General features: G+C 49.9%; 1 protein-coding gene across 10 annotated transcripts in view; it reads right to left on the bottom strand.

Annotated features, from left to right (window-relative positions):
* Window positions 1-20,541, bottom strand: part of STYXL1 (serine/threonine/tyrosine interacting like 1) — a 37,876-nt gene that overhangs the window by 7,185 nt on the left and 10,150 nt on the right. For 7 of the 10 annotated variants that reach the window (XM_060173473.1, XM_060173475.1, XM_060173472.1 and 4 more), the window contains exons 3-6: window positions 19,453-19,514; window positions 17,960-18,218; window positions 10,484-10,629; window positions 5,316-5,461 (exon numbers count right to left, since the gene is read on the bottom strand). In XM_060173473.1, coding sequence (XP_060029456.1) covers window positions 5,316-5,461; window positions 10,484-10,629; window positions 17,960-18,218; window positions 19,453-19,514 — 613 coding nt within the window. Of the gene's footprint in view, window positions 1-5,315; window positions 5,462-10,483; window positions 10,630-13,330; window positions 14,039-17,959; window positions 18,219-19,452; window positions 19,515-20,541 lie in introns of those variants that run through there. The other 3 variants (XM_060173478.1, XM_060173480.1, XM_060173481.1) reach the window with 3 other exon arrangements.

Raw genomic sequence — 20,541 nt, 5'->3', positions numbered from 1 at the left:
CTGGATCCTTTGGCGGGTCCTTGCACGCAGTACTATGTGTACTTAGCCTGGTGCACCACCAACCCCCCTTCTTTCTTTTCTCTTTTATTCAGCAGCAGGGAAGGGGAGAGAGGAGGGGAGGGGAGGGGAGAGATGCCATGGCACCCCCACTCCCTACTTCTCCTGAAGCTCTCTTTAAATGGTGCTCCTTTGTTGTGGCCAGAGGCTTGAACCCAAGTCCCTGCCCATGGTGAAGTGTCCTCTTGGCATTGACTTCTTCTAGCCTGTTTTTGTCTTCCCACTCTCCTGTCCTCACAGATCGTCTTTGCAGGTCACACCACCAGAAGCTGCCTCAATCTCATGGACATTCTGCGTAAGGGATTTCCTTACGTTGTCTTCTTCCCTGTTTCATTTTTGCAGAATTTCTACCACCACATCCTCAAGTCCTCTCCCTTCTCTTCTGCAGCATCTAGCCTGCTATTAATTCCATGGGGTTTCTCGTCTCAGCAGGAACTCCTAATACAAAAGTAACACCCATAGGAGCCAGGTGGTGGCGCACCTGGTTGACTGCACACATTACAATGTACAAGGACCCAGGTTCAAGCCCCCACCTGCAGGGGGGAAGCTTCACAGGTGGCGAAAAGGGCTGTAGGTATCTCTGTCTCTCTCCCTCTCTACCTCTCCTGCCCCCTCAATTTCTCTCTATCCAATAATAAATTTAATTTTAAATAATAATAGGGAGTCGGGTGGTAGCACAGCAGGTTAAGTGCAGGTGGCACAAAGTGCAACGACCTGCGTTTAAGGATCCTGGTTCAAGCCCCCGGCTCCTCATCTGCGGGGGAGTCGCTTCACAAGCAGTGAAGCAGGTCTGCAGGTGTCTATCTGTTGGGTAGTATGCCAGCTCCCCCTGGCTTCTGCTTAACCAAACACCGGTATGCCTGTATAGGTGTTGTTTTCGACGGGTTATGTTGTTTTCGCCAGGCTGGCTTCACGGGCGGGTAACAGACGATCAGGGACTCATGGTTGAGCTGTAGGCAGTATCTCTTTATTCATGCAGGACGCAGCGCAATCTAAGCCGAGCTGAGCTAAACTAAAGGTACTGTAAAACTCACAATGCTGTCTTTATATATACTTGCGAAGTAGGGTGGAAACAAAGAGGAGGCAGAGCAGGCGAGAATCCTATCACTGAACCACAAATGCCCTGGAGGGAGGGTGGAACTTGTTAACAGTGGTTATATAAATAGAATGAAGTGGTTATGTAAATAGAATAGTGTTAAGCAGGGGGGATTTAAACCAAATGAAACAGAAAGGGTCTCATGCATACCAACATATAGGGACTGGTTTGATCCCATTCAAAGCGGTCTATTTACATAAATCACTTTTACATTTACATAAAGCACCACACTCCCTCCAGGGCATTAGTGGTTCAGTGGTAGAATTCTCGCCTGCTCCGCCCCCTCTCCTTGTCACACCCTGATTTTCACCAGTCACTTTTCTCTCCACCCTCTCTACATCACATCCTGTTTACACCCTACTTGGAAAGTATATAAGAACAACATTGTTCGTTTTGGTAGTCGTAAGTTGAAGTTGTAGTGTTAGGTTTAGCTTAGCTTGGCTTAGATTGTGCTGCGTCCTGCATGAATAAAGAGATACTGCTTACAACCCAGCCATGAGTCCCGGGTCGTCTGTCTCCTCTCGCGAAGCCATACCGACATAATGGCGCCCAACGTGGGGCTGACATAATGGCGCCCGAACAAGGACTGACATCTATCTTTCTCTGCCCCTCTCTATCTTCCCCTCCTCTCTTGATTTCTCTCTGTCCTATCCAACAACAACAACATCAATAACAACAATAATAACTACAACAATAAAAGAAAACAAGGGCAACAAAAGGGAATAAAGAAAATTTAAAAAAGAAGAAGAAGAAGAAGAGGAGGAGGAGGAGGAGGAGGAGGAAGAACCACCCAGTCCTGACTTCACCTCTATAGATTCTCTTCCTTTCCCAGACACTGGCACTTCTCTCCACGGCTTTGGCTGCTCTTTGGGCCAGAAGGCAGAAGCCATGTTTATACTTGATCTTGCCTTTTCTTCTTCTTTAAATTCTGATACACGTGCTGCCAGGCATTGAACTCAGGACTTCATGTTTGAGACTTCAATGTTTTATCCACTGCGCCACCTCCTGGACCACTTACCTTTTCTTCTTACTAAAAGGTCAACCTGAAGCACTGAGTTCTAGGTCAGCTCAACCAAGTTTTCTACATGAAAATAGTCAGTTATCTACTTACACAGACACGTACTTTACTTTTTTAAAAAATATATGTATTTATTTTGCCTCCAGGGTTATCTCTGGGGCTCGGTGCCTGCACTACGAATCCAGTGCTCCCAGAGTCCATTTTTCCTCTTTTGTTGCCTTGTTTTTTTATTGTTGTTGTTATTGTTGTCCTTGCTGTTGTTGTTGGATAAGACAGAGAGAAATGGAGAGAGGAGGGGAAGACAGAGAGGGGGAGAGAAAGACAGACACCTGCAGACCTGCTTCACCACTCATGGTAACACCTGCAGGTGGGGAGCTGGGAGCTTGAACAGGGATCCTTTTGCCAGTCTTTGCACTTCTCGCCATGTGCACTTAACCCGCTGCGCTACCGCCCAGCCCCTGCACTTTACTTTTTGACTGTGATCCTTCTGAATCTGTAGATTCCTTGGCAGAGGACAGATATGATCACAATGTAAGGTTTCCTACCCCTGAAAATCTGTCCCATTATTTCTTTAATTTTTTAATATTTATTTATTTTCCCTTTTGTCACCCATGTTTTTCATTGTTGTTGTAGTTATTATTGTTGGTGTTATTGATGTTGTCATTGTTGGACAGGACAGAGAAATGGAAAGGAGGGGAAGACAGAGATGGGGAGAGAAAGAGAGACACCTGCAGACCTGCTTCACCACCTGTGAAGCAACCCCCCTGCAGGTGGGGAGCCAGGGGCTCGAACCGGGAACCTTATGCCGGTCCTTGCACTTTGTACCATGTGTGCTTAACCTGCTGTGCTACTGCCCGACTCCCATCATTTCTATCTTCCTTTATCTCCCTCCTTAAAATTGTACTTTTTTTTATTTTAAAAAGACCCTGCACATACCTTGTTCTTTGGGGTCCTGGAGATTCTCGACATCTTTCTTTCTTTATTTTGGACAGAGAAATTGAGAGGGGAGGGGAAGATTAACAGGAAGAGAGAAAGGGAGCAGAGAGACACCTGCAGCCCTGTTTTACCACTTGTGAAGCTTCCCCCTGCAGGTGGGGGCTTGAACCTGGGTCCTTGCATATTGTAATGTGTGCAACTAGGTATGCCAACACTGGGACCCTTCCTGTGTATTCTTCCCCACCCCCCTTTTTTTTTTTAACCAGAGCACTTTTTTTTAATCAGCTCTGTCTTATGGTGGTGCCAGGTGCCAGGGATTGAATTTGGGACTTTGGAGCCTCAGGCATGAGAGTCTCTTTGCAGAATCATTATGCTATCCATATCCGCCCTTGTATCTTTTCTCTTGTTGTATCTTCTGTTTATACATCAATTAAAAAATATACTGATTTTTTATATGATGTTGAATTTTGGTTGTTACCAGAATCCTTACCAAATTTTTGTGTGATTTCTATAAACTCTTCCTGAGCTGTGTCAGAAACTGGAAGATGAGGGCAAAATAGATCCGGGACACAGCTGGGTGGACACAGGCTAACAAGCAAGGCTAGAAAGAACTTTCTTGCTCCTTGAACAGTAGTGTTATGAGTCTGTGTGCATGTCCGTCAGACCAGAACACAGCTGAAGCCCAGAGGTTATAGACTGGATGTGTGGACCTCCCCAAGTCCCCAAGTGCACACGTTGAAACCTAGCCCCCAAAGTGACAGTAGCTGAGGATGTGGCCTAAGGGGGGTGATTATTAGGTCATGGGGGAGGAGCCTTCATCAGTATTAGAATCCCTTATAAAGGAGACCTTAGGTGGTCCAGGAGGTGGCACAGTGGATAATGTGTTGTACTCTCAACTATGAAGTCCTGAGTTCAATCCCCAGTAGCACATGTACCAGAGTGATGTCTGGTTCTTTCTCTCTCTCCTATCCCTCTCATTAATAAATAAATAAAATATTTTTTAAAAGAGACCTTAGGGGCTGTGTGGCGGTGCGCCTGGTAGAGCACAAACATTAGCACGCTGGGGGGAAGCTTCATGAGTGGTGGAGCAGTGCTGCAGCTCTCTCTCTCCCCACTGCTGTCTCACCTCTTCCAGAGTGACAAGACAGTTGTCAACAATTCAGAGAGCAAGCTTTCCCCCAGACACCAGGTCTGCCAGAACCCTGATCTCAGACTTGCCAGACTCCACACCCCCGAGGAAGAAGGGTCTACTGTTTCCGAAGCCACCGGTCAGCTGTGTTCCATGACTACTGCCTGGAAGGACTAAGAGGAGTCATTTCTCAGAAGGCCTGAGATGGGCAAAGCCATCTAGAACAAGAGGCCATCATGTTTAGATGGTAGAAAGAATGGATTTTAGGACAGGGGTAGATAGCATAATGGTTCTGCAGAGACTCTCAAGTTGAGGCTCTAATACCCCAGGTTCAATCCCCCACACCACCATTAGCCAGAGTTGAGCAGTGCTCAAAATAAAAAGAATGGCTTTTGGAGTGGTCTGGGAGGTGGCACAGTAGCTAAGGCACTAGACTCTCAAGCATGAGGTCCTGAGTTCAATCCCTGGCAGCACATGTACGTACCAGAGTAATGTCTGGTTCTTTCTCTCTCTCCTCCTATCTGTGTCATTAGTAAATAAAATCTTTTTTAAAAAGGGGGGGGGGGGTCGGGCAGTAGTGTAGCAGATTAAGCGCACATGGCACAAAGCACTACGACCGGCTTAAGGATCCCAGTTGGAGCCCCCGGCTCCCCACCTGCAGGGAAGTAAGTCGCTTCACAGGCAGTGAAGCAGGCCTGTAGGTATCTATCTTTCTCTCCTCCTCTCTGTCTTCCCCTTCTCTCTCCATTTCCCTCTGTCCTATCCAACAACAAACAACATCAACAACAATAACCACAGCAAGACTACAACAACAAGGGCAACACAAGGGGAAAAAAAAATGGCCTCCAGGAGCAGTGGATTCTTGGTGCTGGCAAGGAGCCCCAGCAATAACCCTGGATGCAAAAAAAAAAAAGAATGCCTTTTGGAAAACAAAGGCGAGTCTAGGGGTGGGGAGAAGCCCTGCTCCAGCCCTTACTCGCCTCCAAGCGTCTTCTCAGCTGCGTGTAGGCAGGGCACTGGGAGTCCTGCAGGAACAAGTGACAAGTTGGGAAAAAGAGATGGGTGGGAACTGTACTTACAATGGCCCTGTCTCCATGCAGACGTTGACATGCGCTTTGATTTTCAGGTTTTTCTGCACTTTGGGGTCACAGGCTTGCTTGAAATCGCCCATGTAGATCTTGCCAGGTACTATCTCAACAGGGTAGGGCATGAATGCATCCAGTTCCTGAAGCAAAAGAGAAGGGAAGGCTGCCACACATAGCAGGGAAGCTCTTCCTGGTTCGTCCTGATTAATATTCTCAGCAAGACATGGGCTTGGGGGCTTTTTTTGCTTCCTTATCTTTTGAAATATGGCTAAGCAAACAAGTTTAGAAAGACCACCTGGCCCCCGGCTCCCCACCTGCAGGGGAGTCGCTTCACAGGTAGTGAAGCAGGTCTGCAGGTGTCTGTCTTTCTCTCCCTGTCTCTCTCTGTCTTCCCCTCTCTCTCCATTTCTCTCTGTCCTATCTAACAGTGATAACATCAATAACAATAACTACAACAACAATGAAAAACAACAAGGATAACAAAAGAGAAAATAAAAATATAAAAAAATATTTAAAAAAAAAAAAAAGAAAGAAAGACCACCTGGGACAGAAAGACTGAAAGCTAGGCATGCAGTCAGCCACAAGGGGATGAGACAGGAGGCTGCCATTAGCACCACTGCACACGGACTGAACTCGAACCCTCCCTCCTGGGCATGTCTGCATCAGCCAAGAACACAGATACCAAACTCCAAAGCCTCAAAGCCCAGAACTACAGGAAACCAAGGCGTGTCCAGCAGGCAGCAGAAAGGTGGCAGGCAGAACCCTTCTTTATGGATAAAGATGCGTTTATGGAGGGTACGGGCAGGTGGCTCACACGATGCCCTGCAGGAAGACCTGGTTTCAGCTTCTGGTCACCACTGGCAGTGCATATGGGGAAGGGGAAGCTTCACAAGTATTGGAGCAGTGCTGTGGTGTCTTTCTGCAGCCCCAGTGCACTACCACCTGGCCCCCAACAAGAATGGATTTTATGAGGGCCGGGTGGTAGTGCAGCAGGTTAAGCACACATGGCGTGAAGTGTAAGGACTGGCTCAAGGATCCCAGTTTGAAACCCCGGCTCCCCACCTGCAGGAGGGTCACTTCACAAGTGGTGAAGCAGGTCTGCAGGTGTCTGTCTTTCTCTCCCTCTCTCTGTCTTCCCCTCTTTTCTACATTTCTCTCTGTCCTATCCAACAACGACAGTAATGACAATAACAACAACAACAAAGGCAACAACTAGGGAATAAAAAAGGAAAAAATGGCCTCCGGGAGCAGTGGACTCATAGTGCAGGCACTGAGCCCCGGCAATAACCCTGGAGGCAAAAAAAAAAAAAAAGGAATGGATTTTATAAGGTTATAAAGAGAGCTGTCAAGAGAGCACTTTTTTAATTTAATTTTTTAATATTTATTTCCTTTTGTTGCCCTTGTTGTTTTATTGTTGTAGTTATTATTGTTGCTGTTATTGATGCTGTTGTTGTTGGATAGGAGAGAGAACTCGAGAGAGGAGGGGAAGACAGAGAGGGGGAGAGAAAGATAGACACCTGCAGACCTGCTTCACCACCTGTGAAGCGACCACCCTGCAGGTGGGGAGCCGGGGTTTCAAACTGGATCCTTAAGCCAGTCCTTGTGCTTTGTGCCATGTGCGCTTAACCCACTTTGCCACCATCCAAGTCCCAAGAAAGTACTTTTGAAATGTCCTCACTAGACAAAAGCACACACACACAGGGCAGTGACAGGGCATTTACTCTACTGTGCTAACCGTTTGGCACCAAGCTGTGAAGATACTCAACTTCCACTTAACATGTGTCCATGATGTCTCTCTTTTTTTTTAAGTGTTCTTTTTTTTTCTTTTGTTATTATCATTATTTACCATTGGATAGAGGCAGACAGAAATCGAGAGGGAAAGGGGAGACAGAGAGACACCTGCAGTCCTGCTTCACCACATGTGAATCTTTCTCCCTGCAGGTGCAGGGGCTCGAACCCAGGCCCTTGTGCACCGTAACATGTGTGCTCAGCCAAGTACATCACTGCCCTGCCCCTTTGTGGTATCTTGATAAAGCCAGGAACAGAAGATACAAAAGGGGGGTCAGGTGGTGGCACAGTGGGTTAAGCGCATATGACACAAAGCGCAAGGATCCCGGTTTGAGCCCCCAGCTCCCCACCTGCAGGGGGGTTGCTTCACAGGTGGTGAAGCAGGTCTGTAGATTTTTATCTTTCCTTCTCTGTCTTCCCCTCCTCTCTCCATTTCTCTCTGTCCTATCCAACAACAATAGCAATAACAATAATAATATCCACAGCAATGATAAAACAGCAAGGGCAACAAAAAGGAAAAAATAGCCTCCAGGAGAAGTGGACTTGTGGTGCAGGCACGCACAGAGCCCCAGCAATAACCCTGGAGGCAAAAAAAAAAAGTCACAAAAGCTTCTTGTTCCAGGAGGTGATTAATAGATGTCAAACAAGACTTGGGGGCGGGGGGGAGGGGGGGAATAGTGTTGTCAAATTCTAAAACTGATTTTTTATTTTTGTAAGCTAGTTGAGACACCACCAAACACACTGATGGTCCAGGCCCTGCAGCTCTAATGCTGGTGCTAAAACGCTGTGTGTGAACCCTGGCACAGTGCCCAGCCTCAGAAGTCCTAGCAGAGGGCAGAGGCAAAGCCCAGCCAGCCCTCAAGTCCAAGAGAGAGACCCAGATTGTTCTCAAGGCCGGCAGGCTTGGCATATGCGGGCTCAGCCAGAGGCAAGCGAAACCCTCCCAGTTTCTCTGGGAAAATCTCAGCACGAGCCCATCACAGGTCTCAGGATTCTTTTCCCGCTACCTCCCAGCCTGAAAGGGGCTTCCTGGTCTGCCCGTGCAGGGGAAGAGGGTGCGGCGGCGACTGAGATGTGCTGTTCTGTAGAAAACAAATGTCTGTTCATGCCAGGAAACACAATGTGGACAGTCACCAAAAAAGGAAAAATTCAAAGAGGGAGGTTGTGGTGAGTTGTCAGTTATCGATCTGCAGACAAAGGGGGTGCAGGGTAGGATGGGGAGGCTGTGCAGCTGCTGAGCTGAAACTCAAAGTGGGGGTGCTATGGGAGAGGAGAGGCTGTCATGAAGAGCCTGGTGTGTGTATGACCTCAGACAAAGACACACCTCCTTCAGCTTTTCACACAGTCGGGCTGGAGCCAGAGCAGTGGGAGGGGCTGCAGAGGGTGTCAGGGTCCCCCTCCCCCCATCAGTCCCTTGCAGCTCTTCTGGGATTCAGGTGATGCAGAGCGGGTATAGTGAGGGGTGTCACAGGTTGCCAGAGGAGGGAACAGGGGTGTGTGTGTGGTGGGGGGGACGAGTGCTACTGCCAAAGAGACTCAGTTCACTCTCCCTGAAGGGTCCTCAGAAGCAGACAGGCCCCAAGAAGGCCAGCTGTGAAGGTCACAGTGGCACACAGAGCAGGAGGGACCAGGGGACAGGGCAATACATCACCATGACAGGCAGGCAGTCAGTCACTTGAGACAGGCTCCAGGGACCCCTTACCACAGGGCCTGGGTCCAGAAAGGGTGAGGGTTCTGTAAAAGGCAGTAGCCTTGAAATTTTCTTTTTATGCAGTTGTTTGTTAAGTGTTTTTAGTATGAGTTGCTTGTAGTATGAGGTGGAAAATTCTTTGCCCCTTCCCCTTGAATAAACAGGACCTTATCAGTGAAGGCCACCCATTGTTCGAAGGACCCTACATGGGGACAAGCCTTATCAGGACCTTTGAACAGACTTTGTGGTATGCTGCCCACCGGATGGGTGGTCATAGCCGATGGCAGGAGGATGTGCCTGGTTGAATTCTATTGGTTGTGTGATCTTACTATATTTGAAACTAGCCCGCGCTTTGCTTTGAATGGATCATGCTTTTGCTAAGTTTGAAATGATTAGATCTTGTGTTTGCTATAGCCTGTTATTAGATGTAGGTTGATAAGGTGATGTGCTCCCCCTCCCTGAGTGTAGTCTGAATTCCTATAAATTGTATGGTTTGAGCCCTGTTCGGGGTCGAGTTTGGTAGACTAACACCAGTCACCATCTCGGCCCGGATTGCAATTCGTCAATAAACATCTTTGCTTCCTTACAGTGGATGGTGGTTTGATTTATGCTCGCTAACAGGTTCTTGGGGAGCTCTCTCTTTCTCCCTCCCAACCCCCCCTCTTTCTCCCAGCCCTCAGCAAACCCATTCTCCGAGTTCTGGGGCATCGGAAGAAGGCAGCTCTGCTTTAGATGGGTAACTGGAAGGTTAAGCCCCCAGAGTGTGCACTGGGCTGATGGTTCCTACTCCCTTCTGAACATTTCTCTCAAGAGAGAACTGGGCTAAGAAGCCACCAATCTATCACTCACCCATCAGCAAATTTCACCAACTAAAGGTCACTGAGCTTCGTCTAGACCCCAACTTGAGCCACCCCCCCCCCACTACTCTGCAGGGAACTCCAGGCCTGGTGCCACTGGGCCTGTACAAACCTCCCCATGCATTGCTAAGAACATAAGTACTCGTAGTTGAATTTTGATTTGTTGTTGTTGTCACGGGGGCTTCACTGCTCTAAGCTGGCTTTTTCAGACAGAGAGGGAGAAGGAAAGACATCACAGTACTGCTTCCGGAGACCAGGCTCAAACCCAAGTCGTGTGTCCAAGGTGAGCTATCCCACAGGCCCAGGACTCATATTTTTTGAAAGTATTATCCCAGCACCATCATACACACCCCTACCCCCCTCAATCCTGCACATTTTGGTTAATAATGTGACTTGGAGTTTCCCCTCACCAACAGTGACCCAAGAGGCAGCTCAGGGCAGAGGGCCTCTCACAAGCGCACATTCACACGCACACACAGGGGCCCCACCTCCTGGCATGACCCCACCCTGGTGTCTCAAAGAAGAAATGGCTTTCCTGCCCCTCTTGTATGTTCAGGGCTCAGCCAACGCTTATTCTCAACATTGAGCACAGCCACTCACCTTGAATCCAGAGGCTGGTCTGTGTTTGACTCCCCGCTCACCCCCACCCCAGGATGCCTACCCCCTTGGGCCACCGTGTACACAGCACCCTGGCTTTGCCCAGATATGACCCTCATAAATACATCACGTCGCCCTGAGCTGACTCCCCAGGCCTCTTCCCTCGCTGCCATCTTGCCTACACCAGCTGCCTCCTTCCAAGGGCCCAGCCCACGGGCTGCCCTGCGTACCTGTGGCATCCAGATCACCTTCTGTGTACGGAGGAAGTGGTACATGGCCGAGAAGCGCTGGTATCCCCCTTTCAGGATCTGGACTGGGTGGCGAGTGAGGTGGCTCAGGCTCCTGCCACACTGAACAGCATCTCCGAATGCCAAGTCTGTGTGTGGGGACCAAAGGGGTGAGTGTCCCCTGTGAGGTCACCAGTGTTGAGACAACAGCTGGTCCATCCTCAGGAGAACAAATCGAGGCAGCAGGCAGTCTCCTAATCAGACTTCGCTGTTGGTCTTGTCATGGGGGCTTCACCACTTTTTCAGATGGGGGGGGCAGAAACCACCACACCGAAGTGTCCCCCGAGGCAGGGGGTGGGGGCAGGTGTTGGGTTTGAACCTGGGTCGTCCTCGGCAAAAACGACCACACTATGTGGCAGCCCCTACCATTCAAATTTGTAGAGCAAAGGGAGTCAGGCATTAGCGCAGCGGATTAAGCGCAGGTGGTGCAAAGTGCAAGGACCGGTGTTAAGGACCCCGGTTCAAGCCCCCGGCTCTCCACCTGCAGGGGGGGTCACTTCACAGGTGGTAAAGCAGGTCTGCAGGTGTCTCTCCTTCTCTCTGTAAAGCAGGTCTGCTGGTGTCTTTCTGTCCTCCTCTCTGTCTTCCTCTCCTCTCTCAGTTTCTCTCTGTCCTATCCAACAACAGTAACAGCAATAACAACAACAACAAGGGCAACAAAATGGGAAAAAATGGCCTCCAGGAGCAGTCGATTTGTAGTGCAGGCAACAAACCCCAGTGATAACCCTGGAGGTGAAAGAAATTGTAGAGCAGAAGAGAGAGCTTATGGGACAGAGGAGAGAGCTCAGCACTGGGTGTAACACCTGCCTGGCTGTGCGTACAGCCCAGGTTTGAGCCCCAGCACCACATGGAAGGCGCTGTGACATCTCTCCCTCTCTGCCTTCTCTAGATGAATGAAAAAGCAACTCAAACTGTCAGGATCACACAGGCATGAGATGAGACCTGGAGTCTGCCCCAGAAAACCCAAGAAGAAAGGAAAAAGGAGTGGTCTGGGAGGTGGCACAGTGGCTAAGGCACTGGACTCTCAAGCATGAGGTCCTAAATTCAATCCCTGGCAGCACATGTACCAGAGTGATATCTGGTTCTTTCTCTCTCTCCTATCATTTCTCATGAATCAATAAATAAGATAAAAAAAGAAAGAAAGAAAGGAGGGGGGTCAACCGGTAGTGCAGCGGGTTAAGCGCACACCGGCCTGAAGTGCAGGGACCGGCATAAGGATCCCAGTTCAAGCACCTGGCTCCCCACCTGCAGGGGAGTCGGCTTCACAAGCAGTGAGGCAGGTCTGCAGGTGTCTATCTTTCTCCCCCCCGTCTTCCCCTCCTCTCTGGATTTCTCTCTGTCCTATCCAACAACAATAATAACAACACCGATAGACAACAAGGGCAATAAAGGGGAAAAATAGCCTCCAGAAGCAGTGGATTCATAGTGCCAGCACAAGCCCCAGCGATAGTCCTGGAGGCAAAAAAGGCGGAGAAAAAGAAACCTGCCGCCAAGTAAGTGGGTCTGCAGAAGACTCTGGGGCTCTCTCCATGTTGCCGAGACGATGAGGGGACATGAAGGAAATGTCACATTTGTTATTGCTATGTATTATCACACGTATGTCATATGCCACATGGAATACAAGTCGCACCACCAAGGAACAGTGGGCAGAGCACAGGACTTAGAAGCAGGAGGTCCTGAGTTCTCCCCCAGCATCACACATGCCAGACTGATGCTCTGCTTCTCTCTCATTAAAAAACTGTTTGTTGGGAGTCGGGCGGTAGCGCAGAGGGTTAAGCGCAAGTGGCGCAAAGCACAGGGACTGGTATAAAGATCCTGGTTCAAGCCCCTGGCTCCCCACCTGCAGGGGGGTCACTTCACAAGCAGTGAAGCAGGTCTGCAGGTGTCTATCTTTCTCTCCTCATGTCTGTCTTCCCCTCCTCTCTCTATTTCTCTCTGTCCTATCCAACAACAACATCAATAACAACAATAATAACTACAACAATAAAACAACAAGGGCAACAAAAGGGGATAAAATATTTTTTTTTTTAATTGTTTACTGTGGTCCGGGAGGTGGCTCAGTGGCGAAGGCACTAGACTCTCAAGCATGAGGTCCTGAGTTCAATCCCCAGCAGCACATGTACCAGAGTGATGGCTGGTTCTTTCTGTCCTCCTTTCTCATGAATAAATAAGTTATTTTTAAAAAATTGTTTTGCCTCCAGGGTTATCTCTGGGGTTCAATGCCTGCACTATGAATCCACTGCTCCTGGAGGCCATTTTCTCCATGTTGTTATTGTTATTGATGTTGGATAGGACAGAGAGAAATGGAGAGAGGAGGGGAAGACAGAGAAGGAAAGAGAAAGACCTGCAGACCTGCCTCACCGCTTATGAAGCAACTCCCCTGCAGGTGGGGAGCCCCGGCTTGAATCGGGATCCTTGCGCTTTGCACCATGTGCGCTTAACCCAGTGTGCTACCACCCAGTGTGTCTGCACTTTCTGGTTGCTGTAAACATTTGTGGGAATAGCCTTGGGTGTGTTTTCATCTCTCTTGGACATATATGTAGAACTCTAGCGGCTAGACCAGCTGGTAACTCTTTAAGGACACACCAGGCCACTCCCACTGCCTCTGCACCATGTGACTTCCCCACCAGCGGTGGACATGGGCTGAAGCACATCCCTGCAACACTTCTCGTTGTCTTTTTTTTTCCCCTTCTTTTATTTAAATTATGGCCATCCTAGTGCCTGTGAAGTAATATCTTGCTGTGACCAGGGCATCAACTTGGCCCCATGTGTACTTGTGATGTTGCGTACCAGAAGCTTGCATCACTAAGGCGTAGCCAGGATATCCTGAGGTCAGGAGCTGACTCCAAAGTGACTCTGCACCGCTGACTCTGATGGGCCAGCTGGAAGGACAAAGGACTCAAGAGTCCACGCTGAACCCTGTCCAGGGAGAAAAGCCCGAATCCTCACACTGAGGACACAGCAGCCTGAGACCCATCTGGCCAGACTGCATTTGGTAAAGAGCCAAAAGCTAGTGGCCTGGCCAGGAGAGACCCAGCAGCTGGCCGAGTGTAGCCAAGTCCCACCCCAGAGGGCCTGGCTCAGGGGCCTGAGGGGTCAGCCAGGGTCTCCTGGCACTGTCAGCCTGTTCTTGAGCAAGAGACAGAGGCCCTGGGGACTTGGGGAGGGCAGCCCAGGACACTCCACTGCTGCCTTTGCACCAGACAGCTGTTGCCCCGACGACATCACAAGACCCACTGGAGGCTAATTCAGATTTGGGGAGCCATGGAGTCAAGGCTGGGGGCCGGCAGGCTGCCAGGGGACAACTAGAGACTCTGGGAGAACATCCCAGGCACTGGGCTATTCAAAGATGGAAGAGGACTGCTTTCTGAATGTTTCTTGAAAACATTAACTCTGCTTCTTTTCACTCTCTCGTTCTCTTAAGGTCTCCCCTTGGTATAAAATTCCTCACAGGGCAGGGGTAGATAGCATAATGGTTATGCAAACAGACTCTCATGCCTGAGGCTTCAAAGTCCTAGGTCCAATCCCTCTTACCACCATAAGTCAGAGCTGAGCAGTGCTCTGATAAAAAGAAAGAAAAAGAAAAGAAAAAAGTAAATTCCTCACACATTAAATCAAGATATCTACTGCTTTTTTTTTTATTTTATTTTATTGATTATTTTTATTTTCTAACCAGAGCAGTGTTCAGTTCTGGCTTATGGTGGTGTGGGGGATTGAACCTGGGACTTTGGAGCCTCAGGCATGAGAGTCTGTTTGCATAAAAATTATGCTATCTACCCTCCACCCTACCTACTGCTTTCTTAGGGTGGGAGGGGAGAGGAGACACTCCCCAGAACAAGGGAATCTCACCTCATCTGTAATTCCAAGTAATTTTAGGGTCCTTAGCCAGATGATTGTCTTCAAAGTCAGGCTTTGTTGAGGCGGGAGAGTCCCCCAGTTCCCTTCACAGTTGCTCTGAAATGACTGGCCCAGGGACCCCTACCCCACCATGGTCTACCTGGCTTGGGAGGTTCTAACCCACATGCTGCAAGGAAGGGTGACAACATGAAAGCAATGACCTCAGAGGCCAAGACAAGGGAGGGGTAGGCAGGGTCCAAGCTTATGAGGCTGAGCAACCAGGGTGGAGGGACACAGCTAGTCAGAGGCCCATGGCCAGTCGCTCTAGGAGCTGCGGACTCAGAGGAAGAAAGGGCTCCAGGGACAATCACCTGCTTCCCTGGACGTCACCACTGCTCCCTACACACCCAGCTTTCCTGGAGGGGAAAGGAGATGGGTGTGCAACAGTGGGCTGGAACAGGGGATAACAGGAGACATCATGAAAGGAAGGGCCCCTTACCTACGAGATAGAACGTCTCGAAAGGGGCCAGATTTTGGTATTTTTAATACATATTTATTTAATTTGATAGGACAGTGAGAAATTGAGAGGGGAGGGGAAGCTAGGAAGGAGGGAGGGATGGAGAGAAAGAGAGAGAGACAGATCTGGACTACTGCTTCACCACTCGTGAAGCTTCCCGCTGCAGGTGGGCACTGGGGGCTTGAACCTGGTTCTTTGTATATCGTAAACAAAAAGCACAACACCAGATTTAAAAGGGGGAAGTGGGTGGTCTGGGAGGTGGCACGGTGATAAAGCTTTGGACTTTCAAGCACAAGGTCCTGAGTTCAATCCCCGGCTGCACATGTGCCAGAGTGATGTCTGGTTCTTTCTCTCTCTCCTCCTATCTTTTTTAATAAATGAAATCTTTTTAAAAAAAGGGGGGTGGGTGGGAGAGGCCGGGCAGTGGTGCAGAGGGTTAAGCGCACATGGCACAAAGTGCAAGGACCAGCTCAAGGATTCTGGTTCGAGCCCCTGGCTTCCCCCTGCAGGGGAGTCACTTTACAAGCGGTGAAGCAGGTCTGCAGGTATGTATCTTTCTCTCCCCATCTTCCTCTCTCTCGATTTCTCTCTGTCTTATCCAACAATAATGACAGCAATAAGAAAAACAATAACAACAACAATGATAAACAACAATGGCAACAAAAGGGAAACAATAGCTTCCAGGAGCAGTAGATTAATAGTACAGGCACCAGGCCCCAACAATAACCCTGGAGGGAAAAAAATATGAAAAAAAAAGGGGGGGAAGTGGCCTTGGATGGAGTGTGTGTCTGGGCTTATGTTGCTGCCTGTGGATGGGGTTTTCTGCCAAAGGAGCATGAGCTCCAGGAGAGGGAGGCCAGTTCCAGAAAGCAGAGGGGTCACTTGCATTGACGCCCATTCCAACCACAGTCGCAGCTGAAGGCTTGGGGAGGATTTTTCTGGCTAAGGCCCTCCTGGGAAGAGGCCTAGCACCACCCAGTGGCTGCTGATGAGAACGTCCCAGCCTGACAGCTACCCACACAAGGTGCCAGCAGCAGAGCCCCAGGGGCTACAGTGACATGAAGAGGCCTGCGGACCAGGGAGCTGTGGTGCACCGGGTTAAGCGGACAGTACAAAGGTTCCAGGCCCCAGCACCCCACCTGCAGGATGGTAGCTTCACAAGCTATGAAGCAGGTATGCAGGTATCTATCTTTCTCCCTATCTTCCCTTTCTCTTTCAATTTCTCTGTTGTATCAAAAATAAATAAGTAAAATTTTTTTAAATATTTATTTTATTTATTCCCTTTTGTTGCCCTTGTTGTTTTATTGTTGTAGTTATTATTGTTGTTGTCATTGTTGGATTAGGACAGAGAGAAATGGAGAGAGGAGGGGAAGACAGAGAGGAGGAGAGAAAGACAGACACCTGCAGACCTGCTTCACCGCCTGTGAAGCAAATCCCCTGCAGGTGGGGAGCCGGGGTTCGAACCGGGATCCTTATGCCGGTCCTTGTGCTTTGCGCCACCTGCGCTTAACCCGCTGCGCTACAGCCAAACTCCCAATAAGTAAATTTTTAAAAAGGCCACATAAGCAGTGGATTTGTAGTGCAGGTACCAAGCCCCAACTACAACAAAAAAAAAAAGGCCAGGGACCAAGGACCAGGCACATGATGGAAGGTTGTGTGACAGGAGGGCTGAGCTCAGGGGGCCTGAACCGTCAGTCCAAAACCAGGGAGTGAGAAAGAATGAGAGGAAGCCCAGTGAAGCAGAGCCAACATACAGTCTTTAAGCTCTGGCTCAGGGCTCAAGGGGCTCTGCTCTCCGCCATCCCCAGCCAGGCCTCGGGAGACCAGACAGATGGAGCCAGACTGCTGGGGTTTAACAGTTTAACGACAAGTTCTTTCTTGGGACTTCATGTCAAGTGTGCCCCTCACAGCCCTCCCCCGGGGTGTCTTCTAATGAGCAGAATGGAGAGATGTGACCATGAAGGAGTCCCTCTTCCTCTCTGGGGGCGGGAGGGAGTAGAGGAAAACAGTGGCCACATCCTGGGCCACCCAAGCAGGAGGGGCCTGTATGGAGGAAATGGGGCCTCCTGCCAGCATGAAACTTGGGCTGAAGGTTCCAGCCCGGCAAAGCTTCAGGTGGCGGTGGGTCTGGCTGACACCTTGAGTGAGCCTGAGGAGAAGCCCTGCAGCTCAGCTGCTCTTGAATCCTGGACCCACAGAAACTATGAAACTGAGCCAGTGAAACAGCTCCCTTGGGCAGCGAGTGAGTCTGAACTTGGCCCCCACTACATGCAAGGGAGTTCGCTGCTGTGGTCTCTTTCCATCGCTTTCTCTCTGGCTCTCCATTTGTTTGTCTCTATCTGGAAAAAGGGGGAGGGATGAAAGAGAAAGGAAGAAAGAAATGGAGGGAGGGAAAGGAAGAAAAGGAGAGAGGAAGGAAGGAAGGAAGGAAGGAAGGAAGGAAGGAAGGAAGGAAGGAAGGAAGGAAGGAAGAAACTATTTGCTGTGTGGGCTGCAGCATTTGGAGGTACTTTGTCAAGCAGGTATGGGACCCTGAGTGAGTCACCTCACCTTTCTAGGCCCCGATTTTCCCATCAGAAATGGGGACACTACCACGTTCTGTTCCTTTGAACAAAAGCACTTGGCTTCTCAAGGATATCTGTTGAAACAGTGGTGGAAGGAAGAGAGGTTCTCCACCCAGAGCCCAGCGTGAACATTCTGCTTGCCATCTGCCCCCCGCCCCCGCCAGCTCAGCTCTCCTGTCACACAATCCCCCGGCCTCTTCATGTTACCTTGTCACAGCTGGAGCTTAGGATCACCAGTGCAGGAAAACGATGGCGCATTCTGGCGACTCTGGTGACTTTGGATAACATGGCCCCTGTGTCTGAACCTAGAGCCTCATGGCTCGTCCCTGTACTCCACAGCAGGCTGATGCCACCTTATAAGGAACAAGATGCCCCAGGTACTCCCCCCATCCCCCACTTCTGAGCAGCACCCGGGAGGGCCGTCCTGCAGACCACAGTGCTGACCAAGTGGAGCCCGGGGTGCCTCCTGGCCTTACAAAGGCTGCTCTTGTCAAAGCCCACCTTGTCTGATGTTCTCCGCTCCTTCCTCCTCTCCCTCCTCCTTCTCTCCCTCCTCCTTCTCCTCCTCCTCCTTCTCCTCCTCCTCTTCCTCCTCCTTCACTTCTTCCTCCTTCTCCACCTCCTCCTCTTCCTCCCACTTCTCGGCACTGTCACGAGCTTTGGGCTTGGCCTTCAGGGAGGAGGTATTGCTGTCATACACCACGCAGTATCGCACACACTCCAGATCCACGGACTCTGGGATCAGATACCTGTCTCCACTCTAAAGAAAGAGAGAGACACCTGATGCAGAGTAGGAACCTACTCTGGCGGGTACTGGAGGCAGGTTGTGCACTACTCAGAATCTTCCACACCGCCAGCCCCAGCTGATGGCACCAGAGAGGGAAGTGCCTGGCTGCAGCGGATGAGGCGCGGCACCCCAGCACCAGTGCCCCTCAGAGCAACCGGGGTCTGCCGACCCAAGGACACTCTCTCCCTGGGGAGGAATCATCGGCTTAATCATTCTTAGTCAGAACTTGCTTAATCCAAGTTCACTCGTAGATAACAGAAAGCAGACAACTGTGGCCTAGGGGTGGTGCAGTGGATAAAGTGCTGGACTCTCAAGACCTCAGTCCCCACCTGCAGGGGGAAGTTTCACGAGTGGTGAAGCAGGGCTGCACATCTCTCTCTATCTCCCTCCCCTTCTCAATATCTGGCTGTCTCGATCCAATAAATAAAGATAATACAAAAAAAAAATTTTTTTTTAAATAAAGAGAACATTAAGAATTAAACCAGCGTTACACCTCATCACAGACCCCTGCAAGCGTCAACCCGGCTTTGACCTAGCACGTTATGATTGGGCCCTCCTCAATCACTATCGAATAGGCCATGGCCGGTGCGCCGCTATGTCCCATCTGTGGGGAGCCAGAGACGACCCGAACTGCCCCTGTGTCTACAGACAGACTATGACCCACATAGTCAACAACTGCCACCTCTCCAGATTCAAAGGAGGTCTCGAAACTTTACATCAGGCTCAATCAACCTGACGCTGTTGACTGGCTACGGAAGAAGGGCAAATGCTAGAAGAAGAAGAAGGGGGCCCAGCAGTGGTGCACTGGTTAATCACACATAGTACGAAGCAAAAAAATCCCCGTTCGAGCCCCTGGCTCTCCACCTGCAGGGGGGTCGCTTCACAGGTGGTGAAGCAGGTCTGCAGGTGTCTATCTTTCTCTCCCTCTCCTCTCTCCATTTCTCTCTGTCCTATCCAAAAAGTTAATAATAATAACCCTGGAGGCAAAAACAAACCAGTGTTAGCGGAATGAAGCTGCTGGCCATGCGTGGAGTGGGAGTGTGTGAGGAGTTGGGGAGACCCTGGTGGGCTTACACAGGGGTGGTTCTGAGCCTGCTCCCCAGTGTCCAGCAGGAAGTGGCATCCCCTGGATCCAGAAACCCCCCACCCCTCCTTTCCCCCTTGTATGGTGGCCTGCTGGCCCCAGGCTCGAACCCATGTGGCATACCTTCTTCACTCTGTGGGCTGTAATCACGTGGCTTTCATCATACTCCCGTTTGGGGCGCACGTCTGAGGAAGGGAGCGTGTGTTAAGTGTGCAGATTTGCAGAGGCATGCACGGCCAGTCCACCTGGAGCCCTCACGTCGCCAGCCCAGCTGCTATCGTCTTCCAATCCAAGGCACAGTTTTGCGACAATAAGTATGGTCATTCACTCAAAGGTATTTATACCTCCCAGAGCTCAAAGTTGATTGAATCATTAAAAATAAATAGATAAAAATTTGAAGGGCATGGTTCCCAGCATGTCTCTTAAGTAAAAATAAAAATAAAGTCCTTTACTTATTAAACAGAAATTTAGATGGGAGGAGGAGATAGAGACAGACAGGGAGGGAGTTGGGCTGTAGCGCAGCGGGTTAAGCGCAGGTGGCGCAAAGCACAAGGACGGGCATAAGGATCCCGGTTCGAACCCCGGCTCCCCACCTGCAGGGGAGTCGCTTCACAGGCGGTGAAGCAGGTCTGCAGGTGTCTGTCTTTCTCCCTCTCTGTCTTCCCCTCCTCTCTCCATTTCTCTCTGTCCTATCCAACAACGACAACAACAATAACTACAACAATAAGACAACAAGAGCAACAAAAGGGAATAAATAAATAAATATTTTTAAAAAATAAAAAAAAGAGACAGACAGGGACTCGGGCGGTAGCGCAGCGGGTTAAGCACATGTGGCGCAAAGTGCGAGGACCAGCTTAAGGATCCTGGTTCAAGCCCCCGGCTCCCCACCTGTAGGGGAGTCGCTTCACAAGCAGTGAAGCAGGTCTGCAGGTGTCTGTCTTTCTCTTCCCTGCCTTCCCCTCCTCTCTTCATTTCTTTCTGTCCTATCCAATAATGATGACATCAATAACAACAATAATAACTACAACAATAAAAAACAAGGGAAACTAAAAAGGGAATAAACAAGTATTAAAAAAAATCTCTAAAGAGAGAGAGAGAGAGATAGAGAGAGAGAGACATCTTCAGCCCTTGTGAAGCTTTCCCCCTGCAGGTGGGGACCCGGGGCTCGAACCTGGGTCTTTGTGCACTGTAGTGCATGCACTCAGCCAGGCG

This window comes from Erinaceus europaeus, chromosome 15 (assembly GCF_950295315.1).
Source record: "Erinaceus europaeus chromosome 15, mEriEur2.1, whole genome shotgun sequence".
Taxonomy (NCBI): Eukaryota; Metazoa; Chordata; class Mammalia; order Eulipotyphla; family Erinaceidae; genus Erinaceus; species Erinaceus europaeus.
Note: the sequence above shows the minus strand (reverse complement) of the source record. Positions and strands in the feature narration are given on the sequence as shown.